The following is a 22,645-nucleotide window of genomic DNA, read 5'->3' on the forward strand; positions in this document are numbered from 1 at the left end:
GCATGTGAGCACTCAAGCCTTTCCTGTGCCACCCACCCTCCTCCCTTCTCAAAAATGCCAGATATCCGGCTGCAGGGGCAGCATTGCCTCTGGTCTTGGATGCAAACTTCAGGCTTCTCTGGCCTACACAGGCCTGCGGTCACTCATGGACCCTCTGCCCCTGGTGCCCCTTGCAGGGACCTCGAGTGTCTTGAATATGTTGCTACCTTTATGGCAGGAAGTAGAAGCACTGGCATGTCTCATCTGTGTTGGTAAAATGGTGACCAAGTAAATCACCTAGACAGTTTTCTTGCTCTAGTTATATGCAGCACAAAACTACTTTTTGGGAAGATCATACATAGATTTAATCAATGGCTGTTCAAATCCTTAGTTCCACTAGTTGTATTTTAGACACAAGAGGTGTGTCAAAAGTATAAAATTCATAATGCAGAAGGGAAGCATGGTAGTGTTTTTATAAGAAAAAGCAATTCTGATCTAGTTTATGCTATGTTTTCATACTGCCCTTGTTGTTTCTTGCAGAATACAAACAACAAAATGAAATCAAATATTAACCGCACTTTCAAAATGAAACGTGATTTTGATTGCGCTTCTCTTAGTGCTGGGTTTGCACCATTGAAATGTGCTGTGGAGAAAGCAAGACTGGAAAAATCCTGCCTCTTGAATTACAAGGAAGGCTTTTGTAAAAGCTGTGCAGAAGAACATCAGAAAATACTCCTTAGTGACTCATACCATGCAGCCACCAGAAATCCAGATCTTGAAGATGGAGGTAGACCCATACATAACAAAGAAAACAGCCAAGTAACCCAGAGACTTGATGAAGGTATCTGTGAAATGGAGGCAATGGAAAGCAGTAAACTTAATGAGGACAGTGGTTATTCCTCTATGTTAAGTAGTCACTATGCTGATGCAATAGAACATGAGGATAGTTTACCTTTGGCTGGGAATCTCTGTGGTACACCAAAGCATTGTCTCATGAAGAACCAAAACCAAGAACAGTTTTCAAAGAAGACACTGTTGCCAGTAATCCATTATGAAGAAGTGATTTGCTCAACTTTGAAAAAGACTGGTAAAAGAAATCTCAAGTCTTGGGCTGCTGTAGACAGAATTGTTTCTAGGGGAAGATTTGAACTTTGTAACTTAATTGGAAAGAAAATGGGGCTGGATAGAATAGACATTCTTGCTGAGCTCTTCCAAAAGAACCTGAAGCATATATTAGGAAATATTTTAAGGCATCTCAGCGAGATGGATTTAGTAAAGTAAGTATATTGATGTCATTGTGTTCCACTGGGAAAGGAAAAAACCTAACCAGATGCCTTAATGTTTTAGATATGGGGCTTGTGATGTTTAGTATTATGTGTTAATATATTAAAAGATGAACTGACAATGTAAGTCACAATACATATGGAGAATGTGTCTTCTCCCTAACTACAACTGTGAACATATTCTATCTCTACATAAAAGAAAAAGATTACAGTTATTCTTGCTATTTAATAAATCTCTTTCCTAGGAGGCAACTGATATGTTTGTATTGTTGTTGCAGTTTTGCCAAAGTCAGCACAACATGGCAGAAGATTCTACAAGAAGATAGAAGGATTTTCCAAATGTATAACAGAGCTGTGGAAAACCTTTCTGTAAGTTTCTGCATTGAACCACCAGTGTTTTTCTCCTATTCCGGGTGTCCTCCTATGCTTAAGAGATCACAGAAAAGTTTCTTAGATTGAAAATTGTCACTGGAGTGTCTGAGTTTGTCCTGTTGGGATGCCTCATATCAAGGGTTGCTAGTTACATCAGTGACTTGGGGGACCCCAAGGAAGGTTGAGAGGTGACCCAAGGAGAAGATGCAGATGTTTTTAAGAGCTTCCACAAGTCCTGTATTACAGAGAAAGGCAGGAAGAAGAGAGTCAGTCACTGCCAGCACAATGTGCTGGGCAAGCCCTAGAGTCTCCCAGCAGAGGCTTGCTTGCTTGCTTCAGCATCCCCACTGAGCCAGAAGGGAGGAAGGCTGAGATAAACCACTCAGCTAGCTCTGTGAAGCAGGGTCTCTGTTTATAGCAGTAGTCTCTGAAGTCCATCATGCCTGTTATGGAAAACTGAAAAGGTTTTTGCACTATCAACTATTCCTAATGCCTCTGTCTTTAGAAATAAAAATACTAGATCCATCCACACTAGACTAGCATTTTGTCAAGTTAGGACTGTTAAAATGCTAGCAGTGTTTTTCCTTCTTGAGAGATGGAGAGACAGAACAAAGACTTAGGATCTGCCACAGGATAATGTTGTTAACCAGTCTGAGTTTTATGCAGTATTTTATAGTGTTGTCAGGGTGAAACATTTGTAATGAATGTTCATCCCATAAAGTTTGATTTCTTCCATGCTTTTTTTGCTTAATCAATTTTAGATCTGGAAACTTGGAAAATTAGTGTGTGGAGTTTATTTTTCACAAAGAAAGCTTCAAGAATTTCTGTTCATCATAAAGAATTGGAAATACCAATTTTTACTTTCAAAATTATGATGAAGAGGTTACATGCTTTGCCTAAATAACTATTAATGTGAAAGTAGGATTACATAGCAGAAGATGGTTGGTTTTTGAACCAGGAACAAGGGATCTGTTCTATGCATTTATAACAGAAGTGACAGTGAAAGATATGGTAAAATCAGTAGCACTCCTTGATGTGATACTTCACTGTTGGAAACCAGGAGGAAGGATCTAAAATCACTTATTGACTTCTATTAAACCAAAAAACCTGTATCAGGTAAGTTCTTTTCCCAAATTTAACTCTTTGTTTTCCTTTTTGTTAGAATGTCACTAAGGTACCAGAGCATGCTGCAACAAGAGAGTATGTTCTCTATAGAGTGTCCTTAGCTTCCATTCAGAAAGCAACACCACCAAAAAACTTGAACAAAAAATGCACCAGATCCAAAGCATCTAGGAATCACAGCAGGCTCACGGAGTTTTCTGAGGTAAGAAGTGGAGAATATTGATATACTGAGATGTCCTACATCCTTTTTTTACCTTCTTAAGAATTTCAGTTTGAATTTTTTTCTTAGGTTTTTGTCTTGTCAGATATAAAAAAATTAATGATTTCCTGTTATTTTCCATGGGTTCATAATGAATCTCATGTTTTCCAGTGCTGTCCAGATAAGCCATATCACACAAACTGTCAACTTTGCTTCAAAATTGATGGACAATTAGGAGAAAAAAAACCCCAAAGGCTTAATAGCTTTTAGTTTAAATTTAAAAAAAAATTAGCAATGCTTTTTTCTCTTAATCATTCTATGGGCTTTTTTGCCAACTAATTACCTGGCACTTAAATGATTTTTTAACTAGATATTTATGATGTGTCACAGATTTGGAGTTGTCACTAACTGCTAACAGCCTGTTTCCCCTTCACCTTGTTTTTCATCTTGTGGCTTTCTTTTGCCACATACTTGCAATGTAGATCTGCACCTGTATCTTATAAGACTTTTAAAAATGCTTATTGAAAGTTATTGCTTGTTAGTAAGCAAGAAATTTTCTTAACTAGAAAAAGGTTTTATGCTCAATTCTTATTCTGCAAGTTAATGCAATAAGAGAAGATGAAATGTCATTGGAAAGTATAATCAAGATGTTGTAATGACTGCAAAGGATTACGTAGCATTAGGAATGTAAAAGTGCTACTGTTCTGTAGCTGTCATAAAATTTAATTCCTGATACAGGTGTCTATATACAATTGCATCACCATTCTTGAATGAGATTTGGAAGATTCAGGAAGGCTGCTCTCCTTACTGCTCTTAATTTAGCCTGTCCTTTAACTTTTAAATTTTAAGAATTTAAAATTTGGTACCTCTATTCCAGTACAAAATACCTGCAATTATACACTGATTATTCCTTTTCAGTCTCCATCAGAATGTGATGCAAGAAGAATTAGGCTACATTTTTAGCTTGTCTCCCTACATTAGGAGAAATTGTTTTGTGGCACTAAGATAATATCAGGAAGTATTTGGGGAGTGTATTTACCCTCTACTCATGATTCTCTGTGTGCTTTTTCCAACAGGCTGCCAGGAACTTGAAAAACACTGAAAGCCTTAAAGCCTGCCATCGCTGTGGCTCCCCTGCCAAGTATGACCCCTACCTCCAAAGAGCAATGTGCAATCGTGAAAGCTGTGGCTTTGACTTTTGCACTAAGTGCCTGTGCAGCTACCACAGCTCCAGTGACTGTGTGAGCAGCAGACCAGTGAAACACAACTCTGCACCAGGGCCGCTTCCTGGGACTAAGAAAAGCAAACAGAATCTCAAGAGATTGTGACCCATTCCCCCAATACAAATTGACAAATGTCCCATTAAAGTTTTAGTCATCCATGAAGAGATTGCTTTCTGCTATTCTGCATTCATAAAAATGGTTAATTCTGTTATTCCTCTGTACCATTTAATCATCCTGCTCAGAAAGGTTTTAAAAGCATTTCTAGGGCTGTCAAGTGAGGTGAGTGAAGTCCCTTTTAATGTGAAAATATGAAGGAGACTAGATTTTATGGTTTTTTGATGCTTTGCCTTTGATTTTAACATGTGGACCTCCATTTCCTCTGATGGCTTATATGAATCTTAAATTGCTCTTCATTTCTTCTTTCATTTCTTGAACCTTTTCCAAGTTGAAAAAAAAGTACTGTATGTTGGCTATACTGCTAAAAATACTTTTTTGAAATGGCTAGCTAATTTTAATATTTGTATATATTTGTAAATATTTATATTTGTCTTGTAAATGTGAAAATAAATGATTACTCTCAACAACTTGGTTGACAAAACTGGCCTTCCTGTTTATCATTGTAAAATATTCTCATGCTCTTCTGGCAGGCTTTCTAGTATGCGCTTCTTTAAATTGTTAATTTAACAAGGGGCAAGTCCTTCCTGGGTTTGAGTAAAACCTACTGAAATGCATTGTCATGCTGTATTCCTGCAACTTACCTTAAGGCTCTTATCAGTAGTTTCCTACAGTGTCAAAAGTGCCAACACTTCCTTTTAATTTCAATTAAAAATTTTCTTTTGGCTGGATTTAGGCTGCTGTTAGCAAACTAGCTCACTGTCAGCAAAATATTCTTAATCCCACAGTAAAGAAAGGCAAGCTTTCAAGAAACAGACCAATAATTTTCTGGAATTATTTGGGGAGGGGGGGAGGATGGTTTCCTCTTTGGTAACTAAAAGACTGGGATGACCACACTGTAGGTCCTGCTTCTTGAGCTATCGTGCATGTAGTGACAGAAAGCGTGAGAATTGCTTCAAAGTTAGGGAAAAGTAGGTTTAGCTTAGATATTAGGAAAAATTCTTTACTGTGAGGGTGGTGAGACACTGAAACTGTTTTCCTGGAGAAACTGGAAAGTTTGTGGAGCTCTGAACAACCTGGTCTGATGAAAGGTGTCCCTGTCTACAGCAGGGGAGTCGGAACAAAAATCTTTAAGGTCCCTTCCAACCCCCACCATTCTATGAATCTGTGATCCTATTATACTTTTCTGGTATTTAGACAAGTACCATCTTGATAAATATATAAAACCACAGATAGTGTTAGGCTGAGCAGACAGAGATAAGAAATGTTACAAACAAAATGTGTTAATTTTTCATCTGTGCCTACTAAAATTCCTGAAGAGTGCCGATAATATGATATGAACCAGAACTGCTCTTTCCTATAATAGTTTAAAGAAATATGGCACAGGTACTTTACTCTTAGACTGATGTTGCACTGTAGAATAGATATTGAATTAAAATTGTGCATTTTCAAGCTGAATGTGGAAAATCATGTTTACCTTTTCATATTTTTGAGCTTAATAAAGGAACAACACACATTCTAGTAGGCCTAACAATTTGAGTAAACACTGAGTAAAGAACAGCAGTTTTTTCATTGTTTTCCTTATTTTTTTCATTTTTAGCTGCAGAAATTTATTTGTTCATGTAGAATTTTGAGGAAAATTCCTTGTTACCTTCAGATAAGAGAGAAGAAATAGACATTTTTTACTAACTTCTGAGTGATAAAAAGCAACTACCTTCTTTCTACCTTTAACCTTGTTGGAAAGGTAAAATTATTTGACTTAATGAAGCTTTGGCCAAGTTGTAATAGATCTGCTGCAAACCATTGTGTCTGTTTCCAACCATTTTTTATTTATATGATCCTCAGATCCTTGCCTACCAGCTTTAGTTTTAATCTGAACGGACATTCAAGATTGCAACTTTCAACCGGTGACATCTTCTGAAGGACCTTGATCTGTTATCAACACTTAAAATTTTCTTATGCATAGGATCTGCTAGAGTGGCACAGCTATTTCTTTATCATAATCTTGCTCAGCGTTTGAAACCTTTCCCAATTAATACTGAGCACAGAGTCTGAACAAAACCATGCACTTTTCTGCAAGTGGTAGGATGTTTGGTAGCATAAATAAGTTTCAGTGAATGGTGAGCTGCAGAAAAGGTGGGCAATCAGTCCCCACCCAGGCATGCTAGCATCTACTGAGGGAGAAAGCAGGTTTTCAGAGAGTGAGGATGATGGGAGCTACTACTAGTAGGTACCCCAACCAGAGCCGAGGAGAGTGATTTGTGTGCCAAAGCTGTGAAAGTCGTAGATGCAGATTGTTGCTAATGTCTCTGCTGAGCGATCTTGGCCATGTCTTTGATATGCAATCGGTGTGAGTCATAGCAAGCAGCACTTGGCTTACGAAGTACTCCTCAGGTACTGCAGCTGTTGTCAAAAGCCACTTCCAAACTCAGCAGTTGGCAGCCCCAGTGACTTTGCAGGAATGTGATAAGCTGCTTACCCACACTGCATACGCCTTTCAGATCCACGGAGGGTGATAAATACCTGCAGGCTGCCAGAGTCTCCTGCCTGCCTGGTGCAAGTACAGATTTCTTCCAGTTACTTACTTATCTCTAGCAATGGCTCTGCATGGTGAGGAAGGGTGGGACATTGCTCTGTAAATTGCTGTGTCTAGCATCTGTTCTCCCCAGCTAAAACAGCTGTGAAGACAGATTATTCCTTCATCCTAACCCTAGCTAGGAGACAGACAAAGATAGGCATTTAGGACTTTCTGAAATCAATATTGAGTATCTGCATTTTAAAGCTCTTCTTTCTTGAACTTATGATGCTGTCCTGAAAAGTCCAAGGAGCTGCTCGACATGCTTGCACCTTTCTGCAAGTCATTAAAGGCAATTTCAGCTCTCATCACAGCAAGGAGAGAAGCTGAAAAGTGCCTGATAGTGATGATAGGGTCAGTTGTATAAACAGAGACAAGTTTGGATGCACTTCTCAGTTCAATATATCCTCCAGCAGAAGCCTGTATGCTCTGAGGACTGTGCGACATGTTAGAAACAAAACAAGAAAAGACAACCCTCAAGTCTGCAACTACTGCCACCTTAGCCCAGCTGGTTACCTCAGAGCCTGATTTCTAACATGTGGCAAAACTGCAGCATGTGCCAGATACGCTCTCTCTAGTCAAAGGTTTCACTGCAAGGAAGCAAAATTTTAACACGTTGAATGTTTGGAGGTTTTTTTTAAAGTATAAAAGTTATAGTTTTGCCAATGACCACTCTCAAAAAGTTCTACATATTTAGCCCTAAAAGATAAAGTCTGCCCTGACTTAGAAACTTTTAAAAGAAGGAATAAAAATTAAGATTCTAAATAAGAATTCCTTTCCCACCTCCCAAAGCCAAGGACTGACAGCCCTTTACAAGAAATTATGCTGTAGTATAGAGATTTTTTAAAAATGAAATCTGTTCTGGAAAGGGAAGACCACGAGATGGTGCTCTTGACTCACTCACTGCGTGAAGCCGGATTCATTGAGCTCCTTTTGCTGTGTTCACAGAGAGTGTATTCCGTCCCCCTCAAATAACTGCAGCTGTAGATAGTTACTACAGTCACGGGGAATCAGATTAAATCCACAACTAAAAGAACAAAACCCAAACCTTGAATTCAATTACTGATTTTAACATTTGTTTCAGACCTATTTCTGCAGGATATGTACACATTTGCCAAACATAGAAATATACAGGCGCCTTTCATAAAAGCTTTGTTGTGCTGCAAAACCCTTTTTCAAGGAGTGTTTAACTGCCCTAAACATGATGTTTACTCTGCTCTGCAGTTGTCGCTATGAGGGCACAAAGTGGGCAAAGTCACCACTCCTAAGCAGTGGGTCCTATGAAGCCATCAGTGCAGGTCTGGAGGAAGCAGCAAACAGAGCTTTGCTTGGGATTGGACATAATGTTCCGGCTGATGGAGGTTTGGTGAACACCTCAACAACACAACAGCTGTGGTGCCACCTTGACATCTCTTCTGGAAGGAGCTAATGCTGCCGACTTGCAAAATATCTAACAGGCACAGTATGCATACATCACTTATTGTAGAGTGCCTCCACTGTGCTTAGGAAGGGCTGGCATCTTGAGCTGAAATGCCATTACCTGAATGCAAGGGTGGACCAGGCCATTACTGTGGTAGATGCTTGATTTTTTAAGACACCTGCCATGATGAAAAGTTCTTCTTCTAATGCATTTAAAATATGGAATAGAGGGTGAGGAGTTACAGAGGTGGACACCTTCTGGATTGTGAGTCGTTACCTAAGGATGTACAAATTTTCAGGTCCACTCAAATTTAGTGTAACCTTGTCAGAATGGTTTCTCCTCTGAAGTAGTCCATAGGAACTTAAGGATAAAGGTCAAAACATAATGCTGATATTCCCAGCACAAAATAAAAGCAGCTAGGCTCTGCGAGCCTGCTGGCACAGGCAGAAATAGTTGCAAGACTCAGATGATGGAATAGACATTGTTATAGGGGCCACTGAGATGGTTCAGCTGCAGCTGAGGTTTTGTCCCTTAAGGTTTTATATTGTTCTGCTTTTTGCATTCAGAGCTGCCCTCACAGTACCTCAGTCCAGCACTCAAAGAAGCTGTCTGCAGCCCTCAGCCAGCTGCAGTGTCAGGGCCAGGCCATGGCCTGAAGAACAGCCCTGAGGATGTCACACGAGCACGTGCCTGGGAATAGGGAGGGAACCCTGCCCCTCCACTGCCCTATTTCCCACCTCACAAGTGCTGGACTAGCCTTTGGGATGTGCCAGTAATACTGTTGCCCTTGGGCTGTGTAACTGTGCCAGGCCAGGGCTGAAAAACAAAGGCCTCTGGGCATTCAACGTTTACTTGTAGCCAGGCCAAGGCACTAATGGTTCATGCTGGTTTGTGCTTAAAAAGCCTCTCTGGCTTCATCAGGCTCTCAAGTCAGACTCACTCTGAGAGGGTTGGAGATGTCTCAAAGTATTTACGGTGGGCATGTAAAGGTGGTGCAGCCCCCAGCTGCTGTACAGAGGGACTGAGCCCAGGGGACACTCCTGTGTGTTTCAGGAGGAGGTACGGCTCTTCCAGGGCTAACACATGGCAGCTACAGCTTCACGAGGGACTTGGGATGGGTACAGCTGTGGTGGCCACCACCTCCCAAAGCTCCCTCTGCTTCCTGCCCATGCCAGCTCTGTGCCCACCAGAGAGCGCAGTGCCCCTGCTCAGCAGGGATGGAGGCTGCTTCCAGAGGCTCCGCTGGAGCTGGCTGATGCATGAATCATAATGCAAACATGATGACACAAGAGCTCTGAGACTTACCTCTTGTGTTTAGTGTCATTTTCTGAGGGTCTACCTTGGCTCGGTTAATTACATTGTACAACAGATTTTTGTTAGTCATATGTAGATCTAATTTTCAAGATTGTCCCTTGGTACCAAATTAGCAGAGAAAACATCAACTGCAATTTGCTTACAAACATACTTTAAACACCAGCTGCTTGTAAAAATGCATATGATGTTTTTAAATTAAAAAGCTCTGTGTTGCCTTAAAAATACTTGCAACAGCATAACAATTCCTCTCTGCAGCATGTTTACTTATGTACTCAACAATAAAAAGTCTGTGTGCCAGTAGGAAATCCAGAAAGTATGAATAGCTTCATGTCCCTTTCTTTCTCTGTGGCACAGCATGGTTGTGTAAAAAATTGTGATGCTAAACTGTAGTAGTAGGAGCCCTCTGAAGCAGGGTAGAAAAACATGTAAGCTCTCATATGTTTAATATAAGTAAATCAGTGGGAATATCACAGGACTTCCAATCTCACTCTATACCCTTTACCAATGGTTTTGGCAAAATAAGCAGTTCATGTTTGTTCTGACCTCCTCACCTCTGTTAAATAGCAGTTATATTCTCAGTATTTGTACTTGATATACAAAAGTAAAATATATAGAATAAGACATCTCAATGTCTTACACCACTGCCACAGCCCACCATTCTGCCTTGAATTAACCATGTAAGTAGGTAACAAGTACACTTTTTAGTATTTCTATATATACTCTCAGCATGCTCATACTCATAGAGATATTCTCTTATCAGTACTGATAATCTTCACTTTTCTCAACACTCTTGTAAATAGCTTATATCCTGAAGGCTTTCTTTAAAAGCTTAAGACAACTCTTTTACCATTTAACATATCAGAAGACATATCCTTTCCTTGGAGTTACAATCAAGAGCAAGATTTTCACAGCTCATACAGAACCCTTTATCCTCACTATGGCAAGGTTTTCACAGAGGTTCTTGTGTAGGTGGTAATTCAATATACTGCATTATGGTTACATGCCAGTCTCAAATATGATTAAAATTCTTTCAGATTTCGTATTCATACACATTGAAACTGAAGCAAATTAAATGCCTTTTTGTATTTATTTTACCACATATAAATTTCTTAAATTTTGGTGACCAAAATCAGTTGTGCACATCTTAGTAAGATTTGTATTTTGTGTTGCTTGCTGCTCACAGGCAATGAAACTTATGAGAATGTGAGGGGTTGTCAAGAAAAGAAAGTTTACTGGTTTAATTAATTGATGTTTGAAATTGGGTTACTTTATTGATGAAATAATATATATATATAGATACAGATATACAAAAGAGGTTGTGAGATGATAAAAGGCTCAGCTCATGCCTCAAACACCTTTAAGACCATGCGAAGATCAGAGATAACAAATATCTTTGTTTTTCTTTCTGATATGAAATTCACCTTTTGAAGCAACTTCTTACTGCAGATAAGTGATGTACACTTGTACAGCCCTCCTAAGTCTATATCACATAAGTCTACTGCTTACACAGCTGATAAAACCAGAAATTTATTCTCCTTTATAGAAGCAGGATAAACATTTATTGCTGCTAACTGAGCTGAAATAGTTGTCGTTCCAAGTGAAAATTCCTGTGACTTGACCAGTGGATTAGGCTTCCAAAGTTTAACAGATGATAATTAAGGAGAGGATGGTAGAGGGTAAATATTGCTTTTCTTTTGCTATCTTTACTGAATAAATTAAGTATATGATTTAATATGGGCTTACAAGGACTATAAGCTAAAATGGAAAAGCCATCAGCAATATTGCTATTTATTTCTGTTCCTTTGATCTTAAATTAGTAGATCATTTTTTCAGAGAAATCATTAAATAAAATTGTAAAGTTCAAAAATATTTCTGAATGTTTTCACCGCCATATGAACAGAAATTCTTTGTTACAAATCAGCTAAATTTTTATTCAGGGAATAAGGTTCTCCTATTCCAGAGTTATCTGTAAACTTAATTCCAGTAATTGTTCACAGAGAATTTCAAAACAAAATACATTACACATAGAAATTAGAATATCTCTGTAAACTGTTGTGCTAGGACTTAATAATAAGTAGGAACATTATACAATATTTTTTTTTAAAGTGCAGAGTTCTGTTTTAATTTGCAGAATTTTAAACTTATATTTTTGACCCTTCTACAAGATGTAAAGTGTGTTTTATTAACTTTTTCCTCATTTTAAGCTAATTAAAATATATAAAGAACATGAAGGATAATTGCAGGTATATATTTTTATCTGATAAGTTGCATTTTTGAATGGAGTTTTAGGCTCTTTTTTGCTTTTCCATTACCTCAGATCCTTTCAGAGAAAGGGAGAGAGAAACATTGTGCCAGCTCTTTGTTCATTCTTTTATTAGCATTTAACAGAAATTTCTATGGGAACTATGTTGAAATGGCATCAGTTACATAAACTTGTGAACTGCAAATCGTGAAAGTATGAAAATAAAAAATATATGCCATATCTTTGTTTCTAATGGAAAACATACAAACTAGAAATTATGTGATTTGGCTTTCAGTTTTTGATCCAGCTTCCTAGGGTTATAGGGGAAATACAAGGTGGTTATTTATTACACAGCTTAGAAGAGTTGGGGAAATGTTTAATCCAGTATCTTAAGAGGTATTTGCTATAAAATCTGATTTTAAACTAGAGAGTAAGTGAGAATATTCCTTTTCAGGCCACCACAAGTATCACAGTTTGCTGCTAGTGAGCCACACACCTGGTAGAAAAAGTTTGAAGGATAAGAAATTGAAAGAAATCAGCAAATATTTTGGCTGCCATCTCCAAAACTTGTTCAAAGCCAGCAAGAAAGCTGTTAATTTTAAAAATTAACATGGCAAGAAACGTGATCCAAAAGGCTTCTCCTTAAGCTTGCCCTTAAGGGCATGAAAGGAGCTCAATACAGGATTGTGATACACAGCTTACAGGCAAGAAATTGATCCATAAATCTTTATAAATTAAGCCAGTATTTGTGTTACTGAAAAATGGATTTCATCTGCTGGTGAACTCAGAACACTCATAGGCACGATATATCCTCTGTATGAGCTTGGTTTAGAGATGCTGCTGCATTCTATCAGAAACTGCTGCAAAATTGCCACGAAAACCTCTACTATATGCATTTTCAATGTCATTCTAGTATTGATGTGTTTTGTACATAACAAATGTTAATTCTGAGGACAATGAAAAAGCATCATGATAATTTTTGTATTAAACCTCAGTTAGAATGACTTACAGTAATTTCACGAATACAAGCCGCACCAATTTGACTAAGATTTTGCTCCTAAACCGGAAATGCGGCTAATAATCAGGAGCGGCTAATACAACCTCAGAAGAGCCTGCCAGAGTGCTGAGCCGAGCAGCTGCAAAGTCGGCATTTTGCGATTGTTACAAATCGCTACTCTGTTGCACCGCGGGTGGAGCCTGGCTCCCTGCAGGCAGCACGGGGGGCGGGGAGAGAGGCGGGAGAGCTCTCTTTCCTCCTCTGCCACAGCCCAGGGGAGAGACGGGAAGGGGGGGGGGGGGGGGGACCGCCCCTACCGCGGCCCGGGGAGGAGAGGGGGGACCCGGGCCGCCCCTACCGCGGCCCAGGGAGGGGGGGGGAAGCCCGCGCCGCCATTGCTGCGGCCCGGGGAGGGGGGGAGAAGCCCGCGCCGCCATTGCTGCGGCTCGGGGAGCCGACGGGAGCCCCGCGCTGCCATTGCTGCGGCCCAAGGAGGGGGGGGGAAGCGCGCGCCGCCATTGCTGCGGCTCGGGGAGCCGACAGGAGCCCCGCGCAGCCATTGCCGTGGCTTGGGGAGCACACGGGGTGCTTTGTCCCCGCCCGCCGCCGCCGCGGCAGGAGTGGGGAAACTCCGTCCCTGCCCGCCGCCGGCGCCACGGGCGCGGGAAAGCTCCGTCCCCGCCCGCCGCCGCTGCCGTAGGAGCAGGGGAAGCTCCGTCCCTGCCTGCCACCGCGGGGCAGCGCCGACCCGGGGTGACCGAGCCCAGGGGCAGCGGCGGCCGGCCCTGAGCGGCAGCACCGGGCTGGGCCACCTGGCCCCGTCAGCGGCCCCTAGCGGGCCGAGCCTGCACAGCCTTAGCTCAGCCAGTAAACCCCGCCCTCCCGCGGTTCTGTTACTAATTGCACGCGGGTCCTCGCTGCGAACGACAAAGCGGCTTATATTCGTGTGCGGCTTATCTATGGACAAAAACCGAAATGTTTGCCAACACCCAGAGATGCGGCTTATAATCAGTGCGGCTTGTATTCGTGAATTTACTGTAATTTTAAATTCAGAGTAGTAGTAGAGTGTTGGGTTTTTTATTTATTCTAAAATTTAAACACCATGAAAAGCACCTAGAATATATAATTTGGGAGATCTGAGAGACCACAGAATTTAGTCCAGAGAGTACAGGCCACGTCCATAATGAGATTTTATTTTCTTCTTTACATGTGCTGTTAAATTTGCTGATTTAAAAGGTTGTACAATTTTTAAATAGTTGTCTTCTTAATATTTCTTGATTTTCATCACCCTAGTGTTGCAATGCTGATGACAAATTTTAATACTTTTCAGATATATTTTACTATCTTTCAAGCTATGACTTTCTGAGTCAGCACACTCACTCTTTCACAAGGTCATCTTACACAATGACCACTGGGGAAAAAACTCTAAAAGAAACAAAACTTACTTCCAACAGCAGAGAAAACTTTTGGTAAACCTTTCTGCATCCCAGAGAATTCAGAAATTATGAAATGGAACAAAAGTTGCCATCTGGAAGTTTGGCATTTGTTACTTGGAGTCTGCCAGTGTAATGTCCACAATGTGAATGTTTCTGACATAAAACATGGTATGGCTTGAAGGGGGCCTGAGTTGAAGCCTAGTTCCTCCTTAATTAGCAAGTGCTTGTCCAAGATATTATTTTTGCATATCAAACTAGTCCCCAGATTACCCTTTTGTTCTCAGTATGAGTATGTAATGAGGGTGTGCTTGTAGATCTCTTCTGCCCTTGTTTTTCCAGACCTGTGATTTCTCTGCCTATTCTCTGAACAAGCAGGTGTCATTGAGCTCTATCCGAAACCAGGCGTGCAACTCAGTTAGCACCATCTTGAATGCAGGCTGATGAGCTCAGAATTGCCCTCTGCTTTGCTCTTTACACTGGTATGACATGGAAATGGGCACCATGTGCACCCCATTTGTCCCGTGTCCCATCTTTCACACATGCAGGTACTGCATACACAACTCTCCTGCCTTCAGCTTACAGCACTCTAGTATGCAAAGCTCACAGCAGGAACACTGAAAACCATCTACTTTATTTTAACCAAAAACAGGGTTATGGAAGTCTTGGTTCTTCTCTTGGACAGAATCATGTTCAGATCAAACAAAGGCTGAGTTTTTAAAGAAAATGTAAAGTCCTTTTGTGCTCCCCCATTTCTGGTCAGCCAGAGGCAGGTGGGAACAGGCTGGCAGGGAGTGGTGCTGTTTTCCACTGTATAAACATTCCCACAGCAGTGCTTAACTGCTTGGGCCACTTCTACCCTAGCAGCATGGGAGGTGCAAGCGCTCACCTTCACACCATTGGAACCATGGTGTCCACCCCATCTTCTGAAGCAGCTCAAGACTACACTTTTAATTTGAAAATACTTGATATGGATAATGAATTTAAAACAAACAAACAAACAAACAAAAACAACAAAAACAAACAAAAAGGTAAAAAACCAATCAGTGGTTTAACATCAGAACAAAGACAGAACCATCTTCTTACCTGCTTTCTGGATGAATGTGAAACAAGCAGGTGCAAGCAAATGCACATACAACTCTTGATCTTTGGCTGGGGCAATTTGTACTCTGTGATTTCCTTGGGGAAACTCTAACTGGTCCAAACCTACAGAAATCATTACACTAACCCAGTGATATGTTTCCTTCCTGCAGGGAGGTTGGCTATGAAAGGCATAAGAGCTCATGCCATCAGTGCCACCCTATATCCCTGGTACTAAACTTGGCCACAATTTCAAGTCTGCTATCATGTTAATCTTTCTGTGGTGCCAACAACCATACATTCCTCTAAAGTAAGAGTCCTCTATGAAAGAGGAGGAAAGCAAAGAAAAGGTCACAAAATAAAGTGTGTACCAAAGATTTTTTCCTTTCATTAGACATTTGTCATGCATGAGGTTTTTGAGTCCTATTTTACCATGAACTAAAGCAAAGTGTTCCTACATTGCTATCATTAATTTCCAAAAGTAATGTCAGAAAAATAGCAGAGTTCAAAATGAGAAAATATAATTGAATTTATCTGTTTATTCATACATTCATGAGTATTGTTTAGAACACACATATTTCTTTAATTACTACCTTGTGTTATAGTCAGTGCTGTTTAGCTTTAAATTGTACTTCACTGAAGTTATTTCTAATTCTTTCAGTTCCTATCTTATTAAGAATGTAAAGCCATCTCTCGGTATACAGACTTGCAGGCATGATGAGGTGGATTCAAAGTTAATGAATCTTCCTCTTAATTTTAACCCCTGAATACAGCCATGACCTTCTCCTCCTACATTGTTGAATTATAATGAGGTTGGAGGTGGTTTAATCTATTGATCCTGTTGTCCATGACAGCTCTGCTATATTATTAATTGCAGACACAGACTACATGTGCATACTCATCCCTTACTTCAAGAAGAGATACTTTTCAATCTTTATGCAACAGAGCCATGCTTGGCATCTAATTATCCCAGTTTAGGCTTTCTGACTGGAGTGTGTTCTTAATTTGTCATGGATGCTAGTCCCTGTAAGAACAATATATACTACACTACAAGACAGTTATAACATAGCTGTATTTTAGGCATCATATGTATGATGAGTATGTTACAGACGTTTAAGAAAATATTTGGTATCTGCTGAGTGTGGTAACAGTCCCAGGACTCAAACTTAGCCCTGGTTTTCAAGATGCCATTTAGTTTAAAGGCTATCCGGTGGTGTTCAGAATAATTTTTTTCTGCTTTGCAATGTGAGTGGCTTTAGAGGATACCCAGGGCTATAAGTTGGCAAAATAAAAGCATCCAGGAATGTTTACAGTAACTGAGGCTAACTAGTACAGAACAGCCCATGCCTGTGCTAATGAATCCCCAGTGCCTCCAAAAGAGGTTGACTTGCATGCATGTGACCTCTTTGTGGCAATGTCCATTCAGTGTTAACTTTTGAACAGAACAGCAATTGTTTGGGAAAAAGTTAGTTGGTACATGCTAATAACATGGCTCTAGCACTAGAAGACAGAGTATTCCTATGCCCAGGTAACTCCTCAGGTAACTTATAATTTGCTTGCATAAAGACAGCCACAGTGGACTAGTTGACTGTAACATCATCAGTTGAGGTTTTAGAGTACAGAATGTTCTTCACTGAAACTATGTTATTTTAAAAGTGATTGGAATTTGGCCTGCAGTCTTAATTACATTTATGGCAGTGAGATAATTTGTTGGGCAACAATTGTTTCACATGCGGATCTTTAACAAAAGAGGTCAAGTTTAGGGAAATCTCTGGAACCTAAGCAGATCAATGGACAAAATACCAGGTTGGGGTGTTAAGACATCTCCTGGTAGTCTGTGTCAAACTGCCTCAACTTATTTATGTTTCCTGAGACTGAATCTTGCATAAGAGACAAGTAAAAATGCACTGATGTTGTAAGAAATGTGTGCAGTTTCTGTTGTTTCCCAAAGGATAGTACCTTTATTAGATAGATATGTAGGTAGATAGATAGATAGATAGATAGATAGATAGATAGATAGATAGATAGATAGATAGATAGATAGATAGATAGATAGACAGACAGATGCAGATGGACTGTAGGAACTTAAAAACTAGCTATAGTGAATAAATTACCATGAGTGTATAGATCTGACCCCCTCTTAGGAAAGATGCAGATCTCTAACAGTGGCATGGAAGAAAAGTGCAAGAATTATATACATCCTCAGACAACTGAGCTGAATTGGAGGGATTCTGTTCTATTTCACCCTGGGCACATGGAAAGGAAAGGTTTTGTCCTGTCCTGGGAGGAGTAAAAAGAGAGGTAAAGAGGGTTGTGTACGATGAGAGGAGGGCAGGGAAAAAGACTTCCAATCCTAAACAATGTCAAGGAAATGGAAAGAAAGCCTTTTTTTCTGAAATTCCTGCTTTAGGTTAGGAAGAAGAGGTGGCTAAGAGCTGAAAGTATGGCTTAATTTCCTGACCTTGCACTAGCTATGCCTGAGTACAACCTGCAACATTCAGCAAGTTAAGATTTTGGCTGATAATCCACCGACTCTGCATGTGAAAACAGCACATAGATTCCATGTCAGCCAAAGATTCCCAGGGTTTTACCTCTCAGATGAAGCCTATAATTTATGTTTGGTGAGACAGATCTTTCAGCTGTTGTAAATCAAAACACCTACATAATTCACAGCATATGAAGCTCCAGTCCAAATTGTAGATAGACAATTTCTGTTATACTTTAGGGATTATGTGGCCTGTTTTTCTTGCAAATTCTGTGAGCATAATTTTGGAATGACTGCAGAGAAAGTAAAAGTATTTCTTCATTGAATGAGAAGTGAATTAGCTCTAAAATGTGTGTTGCAAATACATAAATGACAGATCATGTTGTGTTGCTTACTGTCATTGTCAAGTTTAAACCCCAGCAGGCATACATTTAAGTCCATTGATAATCATGTTAAATTGAGCACATCATCATGTTAAATACACTATAAATTTGTGGCTAAATCACAATAAATTTAGTAGATTCTTTCTTTTTAGTACTCTTCTTTTTAGTACTCTTCTTTCTCTTTAGAGAACAAAAATCACTGCTTATTCAATTCAATTGATGCTGCAAAAATATCGAGAATATTGAAAGAAAAAAGCTTTTTCCAAGCAGAAAAGCACAGCAAGAAAACCCTTGAAAATGTGCTGAGAGGTTATAGTTTTGAACAATCCAGCAAGGAGTTGTCAGATCTGTGAAAGATTTTTATGAGATGTTTCCTTAATAACAGTGTTAAGAACTGGTGTTCCCCTGTGGAGTATCTTTTGCAACCATTGTACTGCTAACAGCTACTTTTACTGTCTGTACAAGGAGAAAAATTTTCTAGAGTGGCACAGTCCAGCTGAATATTTATACCTAAATCCATATAAAATTGATTTAGACTCCAGGACGTTTCTGTCTGACTCTTCAGCCTCTCCTTGAAGGAGTGCTTATTTAAGTAATGTGAGTAGTCCTAGAGATACATCCAAGAACCTCCCAGCACAGCAAGAGGGCAAGTCTCTGTCACCGTGGGAGAGCAGGTGGAGAGGGGAGCAATCATTGTCCTGCACTTCTGTGTGCTCTACGTTTAGATTTGCTTCTGGAGCAAAACAGCCCAGAGACACATCCCTCATCTGGAATAAGGCCCCAGTGCTGACGGATTTCAGGCTACTGACTAAAATGTAATTACCTCTAATATGTATAGCTGAAAGTCTGGAAGAAGGCACTTTGAATGCTGCTTTCCAAGATGCTTGTGAAGTGCTGGCATGAGAAATTGGACCCAATAAAATAAGAGGAAGGCTAAAATAGAAGTGATAGACATTTATTAGCCATTTGTGGAAAGCGTTGGTCATCATGAATGCTAAGTGGTGATAATGATGCTATGTGATGGTGCAGTGACTCAGAGCTGACTCCAGAAGGCTGCAGCATCTGCTGTGCTTCCAGTCATCCTCTTCCCCAGTTCCATAGGGAGCTGTGCTGGTGGAGAAGCAGTGGCTTTGCCCACTCTGCCAAAGGTAGAAGCCTGGAGGCTGGGGAGGAAAAGCTAGCAGGCTCTCACAACTTCCTTTTGGTTTTTTTCTCACAGCCTTCTTTTTGTATTCCCCTTTTATACTCTTGGCAGTAACTCCCTCCAGTGACTGGAGGGGCAAAGGCAGCTGAGGTCTACAGGAGGTCTACATTGGTATATGGGTCTCACCTGGAGCACCTGTAAGAAGTGGCCACCCTTCCTTTGCTTGTGACTCAACAACTGGTGGCTTGGCTGGGTCACTCACCCTTCTACCACAGGGAAGCTGAGGAGCTCTAAGTAGCCCCAGGGATTCAGGGAAACCAAAAAGATTTGGTGCTCCAGAATTTTATCAGATGCTGTTATTCACTGTAAGGTGGGGTCTGCTTTAAATATGACAGGCAGCTCTTTCAAAACAGCTGGAGGTGGAGAGGAAGGTGGAGGAGTACAGGATGAGCTTCTTTCTTCAACGAGAGAGAGGGAGTGGGGAGGTGCATGACACTGAATCATATCTGCACTCTTTTGTAGTGAAAAATAGACTGAGGAGAGGCTCTGCTCCTGACACAGGCCTTCAGCCAGCAGGTGCCTGTGGTTGTTCAGAGCCCACGAAACCATCTCACATCACTTGCTGCCATTAGGAGCCTCTCATGAAGCACTTCTTGTTAGGTATGTCTGTGTTATGTTTTTTTTAAACTTATTTCAGGTTTAGGAATTGAGGCCAGTGAAGAGCAGCTGCACTTTAATAGGTCTGGGCTACACAGGGCTGTTGCACAGCTTTGGCACATGGTACCTCTGTATCTCAGAGTCTCTAGAGCAGTGCTTTTTCCTACTCTTCTCCCCAAACCTTTTTGATTTGGTCATTTGATTAGCAAATTTTCTATCCTTCCTATTTAATTTTTGTAGAAATAATTATAAACCAGCACAGCATTATACCTAACTTTGCTAAGTGACTGTTGTATGTGCCCAGTAGCTCATTTCTGTTTTCATCCTGCCTCACCAGTCTGACTCTGTTCTTTGCTGCTGTTGCTGCTGCAGGAGCTGGGGGAGAACTTTAGCATTCCCCTCTGAGTTGTTTTTTGATGGTAAAACTGGTGCGTTGTTTAAAGGAGAGATGGTTGGGGTCAATCACAAAAGCCATGTCTGATTGAGGGTGTTGTGCTCGTATTTTGTTATAACCTGTTGATAAAAGTTCTTTGGCCTTTTGGCCAAGTTTTTCTGTTGTCACTATTTAGCACTAGGCTGAACTTTTAATTACAGTCATCTCATCTCAGGGAAGTCTTTACATTTACTAAGCTGATTATTTAACATAGAAATCTTCAATGAATAAAACTTCAAACAATCTCAAAGCAATCTTATTTTTTTTTTGTATTGTGGACTAATGTAACCTCATGTACCAAAAAGGATGTTTCAGAGGGAAGTGCTGCAGCCACTAGCTAGGCTATGATGACAAATGAACTCAAACTACATGTGAATTGTGTAGTGATATTCTGAGAAAATATTTCTCACTTCAACCCTTGGATGCTGACTATTAAACTTCTCTAATTTTCTTGGGAAAGCTTATGGTGCTTGGTTTCCTTCCAAGGCCTAACCCAAGGGATGCAGCAAGGGACCAGAATGGATCAGCATGGTTCCAGATGGGGCTCTGGTTGATGTGGACATGGATAGCCTAAGAGGGGCAGTAGAGTCAAGAGGACACAGTTACATTACTGAAATCACAACAGACATTTTACCTGATGAGTTCTGCACTGGAAGGAATTAAATCATTAATGCCACCCAGATCCTTCACTATCTAGGCCTTGCATGTACAATTATCTTTCTTGCTACATTTCTTTGACTTGCTTTAATGACCTCTGCTTCAGTTTTCCTAAGAGAAGTTTTATTCATTACAGAAGCCGAAATTTCAAGTAGATTGTTTTTATGGAGGGAAATGAAGGTTAGAGAATGCTTGTTTATGTCTTTACTACAAAAGAACTAGAATGTTACATAAGTGAATAGTCATCCAATTATTTAAAAGCAAACAGCTTTTGTTCAAGGTGAGAAAATGTAATTCCTCTATTTTATTCACAGTAGAATTCTGCAGACTTCAGTGGAATTATTCTAGTTTTTATGTTTACCTAAAATTGGAAGGAAAAAGACATCCCATTTTAATTCTTCATTCTTTCTTTTCTGGTACTTGATCTCCCACTGTTTTTCAGTGTACACTGAGGATGAAGGAGATCTGTTGTGGTGTGTAAAAAATTCTGTTCAACCTCTGCTGTTTGTCTGAAAGCTTGCTGAATACAACCCTGCAATGTCAAATGTCTTTGATTTGATTTGGACTGGACCAGATGTCAACAAATTGGAAGTTAATGTTGTTGAGACAGAGGACAATGTAGGAAGCATAAAGGGTTTCATTACAAATTACAATTAAAGAAAACATTCAGATGCAGTTGTGAAATTTTTATATACAGCAACTTAGAGCAATTAGGAAAAAGCAGAAATCTTGTTTTTCCCTCATTCCTTATGAAGAAGTGAATGGCAATTTAGCACTTGTGTCATAAAGCACCACCATGGTGGGTTTTTTGTTTATTTTCACCATAACTTTTATTTTAAAAATAACATTTTGTGGTATATAAGGTGAGGTGACATTCCTCTTTAGACCTTTTAAATTATCATGCTTTTATTTGTCTAGTAGAATATTGAACAGAAACTCAACAAAAGGCCAGTGTTAAGGAGCAAAAACCAGCCTTTATTATAGTTTCAGACTGATCTACAGTAGTATGCATAAAGCTGGCAATGATCTTTTCTTTCTTCATGCTGCCAGCAGCAAATATACAATGGCATTTTACATGCAGAAGTGATTGCAAAACAAGTTCTAAAAGTCAGAAATGCATAGAAATGAAGCATTTAGACTATCTGTGTGAACATTTGCTGGATGACGATTGTCTGTTGCTTAAATATCTAGTAAAAGATACAGAAGAACAATGAAGAGGGAGAACTTCCACTTCAACATGGCATCTGCCTCTCTGCAGGACAAAGCTCCTTTTCTCCAGGTTGTCTGTGGTGGAACAGAGGTTTATTTTTCTAGCTCTGACTTAGCCATAGTGCATCTACCTGGGACCTCAGGGACACCTTTCTTCTGCCCACCAGATGTAGCCTCACATTTTCTTTAGGAGAGCAGGTGGTCTGGCTTTCAGGAAAATAGTTGTAATAGAGTGTGGAATTGAGTAGTAAATGCCAGGAAATTTGAAAGTCAGGAAGAGACTGAGACCAGTTTTCTTCAATCCTGAACAGTCATATCCCCTTC

The 22,645-nt window shown here is 40.1% G+C and overlaps 1 protein-coding gene across 1 annotated transcript; it reads left to right on the forward strand.

The window, feature by feature from the left end:
• The first annotated feature begins 522 nt into the window (after positions 1–522).
• FBXO5 (F-box protein 5) lies at positions 523–4,591 on the forward strand. Its single transcript, XM_033056451.1, has 4 exons — positions 523–1,256; positions 1,541–1,631; positions 2,797–2,958; positions 4,032–4,591. The coding sequence occupies exons 1-4, from the start codon at positions 535–537 to the stop codon at positions 4,281–4,283; spliced, it is 1,227 nt and encodes a 408-aa protein (XP_032912342.1). The 5' UTR covers positions 523–534; the 3' UTR covers positions 4,284–4,591.
• The last annotated feature ends 18,054 nt before the right edge of the window (positions 4,592–22,645 follow it).

The sequence above is a fragment of the Catharus ustulatus genome, chromosome 3, assembly GCF_009819885.2.
Source record: "Catharus ustulatus isolate bCatUst1 chromosome 3, bCatUst1.pri.v2, whole genome shotgun sequence".
NCBI classification, from domain to species: Eukaryota; Metazoa; Chordata; class Aves; order Passeriformes; family Turdidae; genus Catharus; species Catharus ustulatus.

Coding starts and splice junctions, on each gene's coding strand:
- FBXO5 (XM_033056451.1), top strand. CDS start 535: ATGAAATCAAATATTAACCGCACTTTCAAAATGAAACGTGATTTTGAT. Junction 1,257..1,540: donor AGCGAGATGGATTTAGTAAA/GTAAGTATATTG, acceptor TTGTTGTTGCAG/TTTTGCCAAAGTCAGCACAA. Junction 2,959..4,031: donor GGCTCACGGAGTTTTCTGAG/GTAAGAAGTGGA, acceptor TTTTTCCAACAG/GCTGCCAGGAACTTGAAAAA.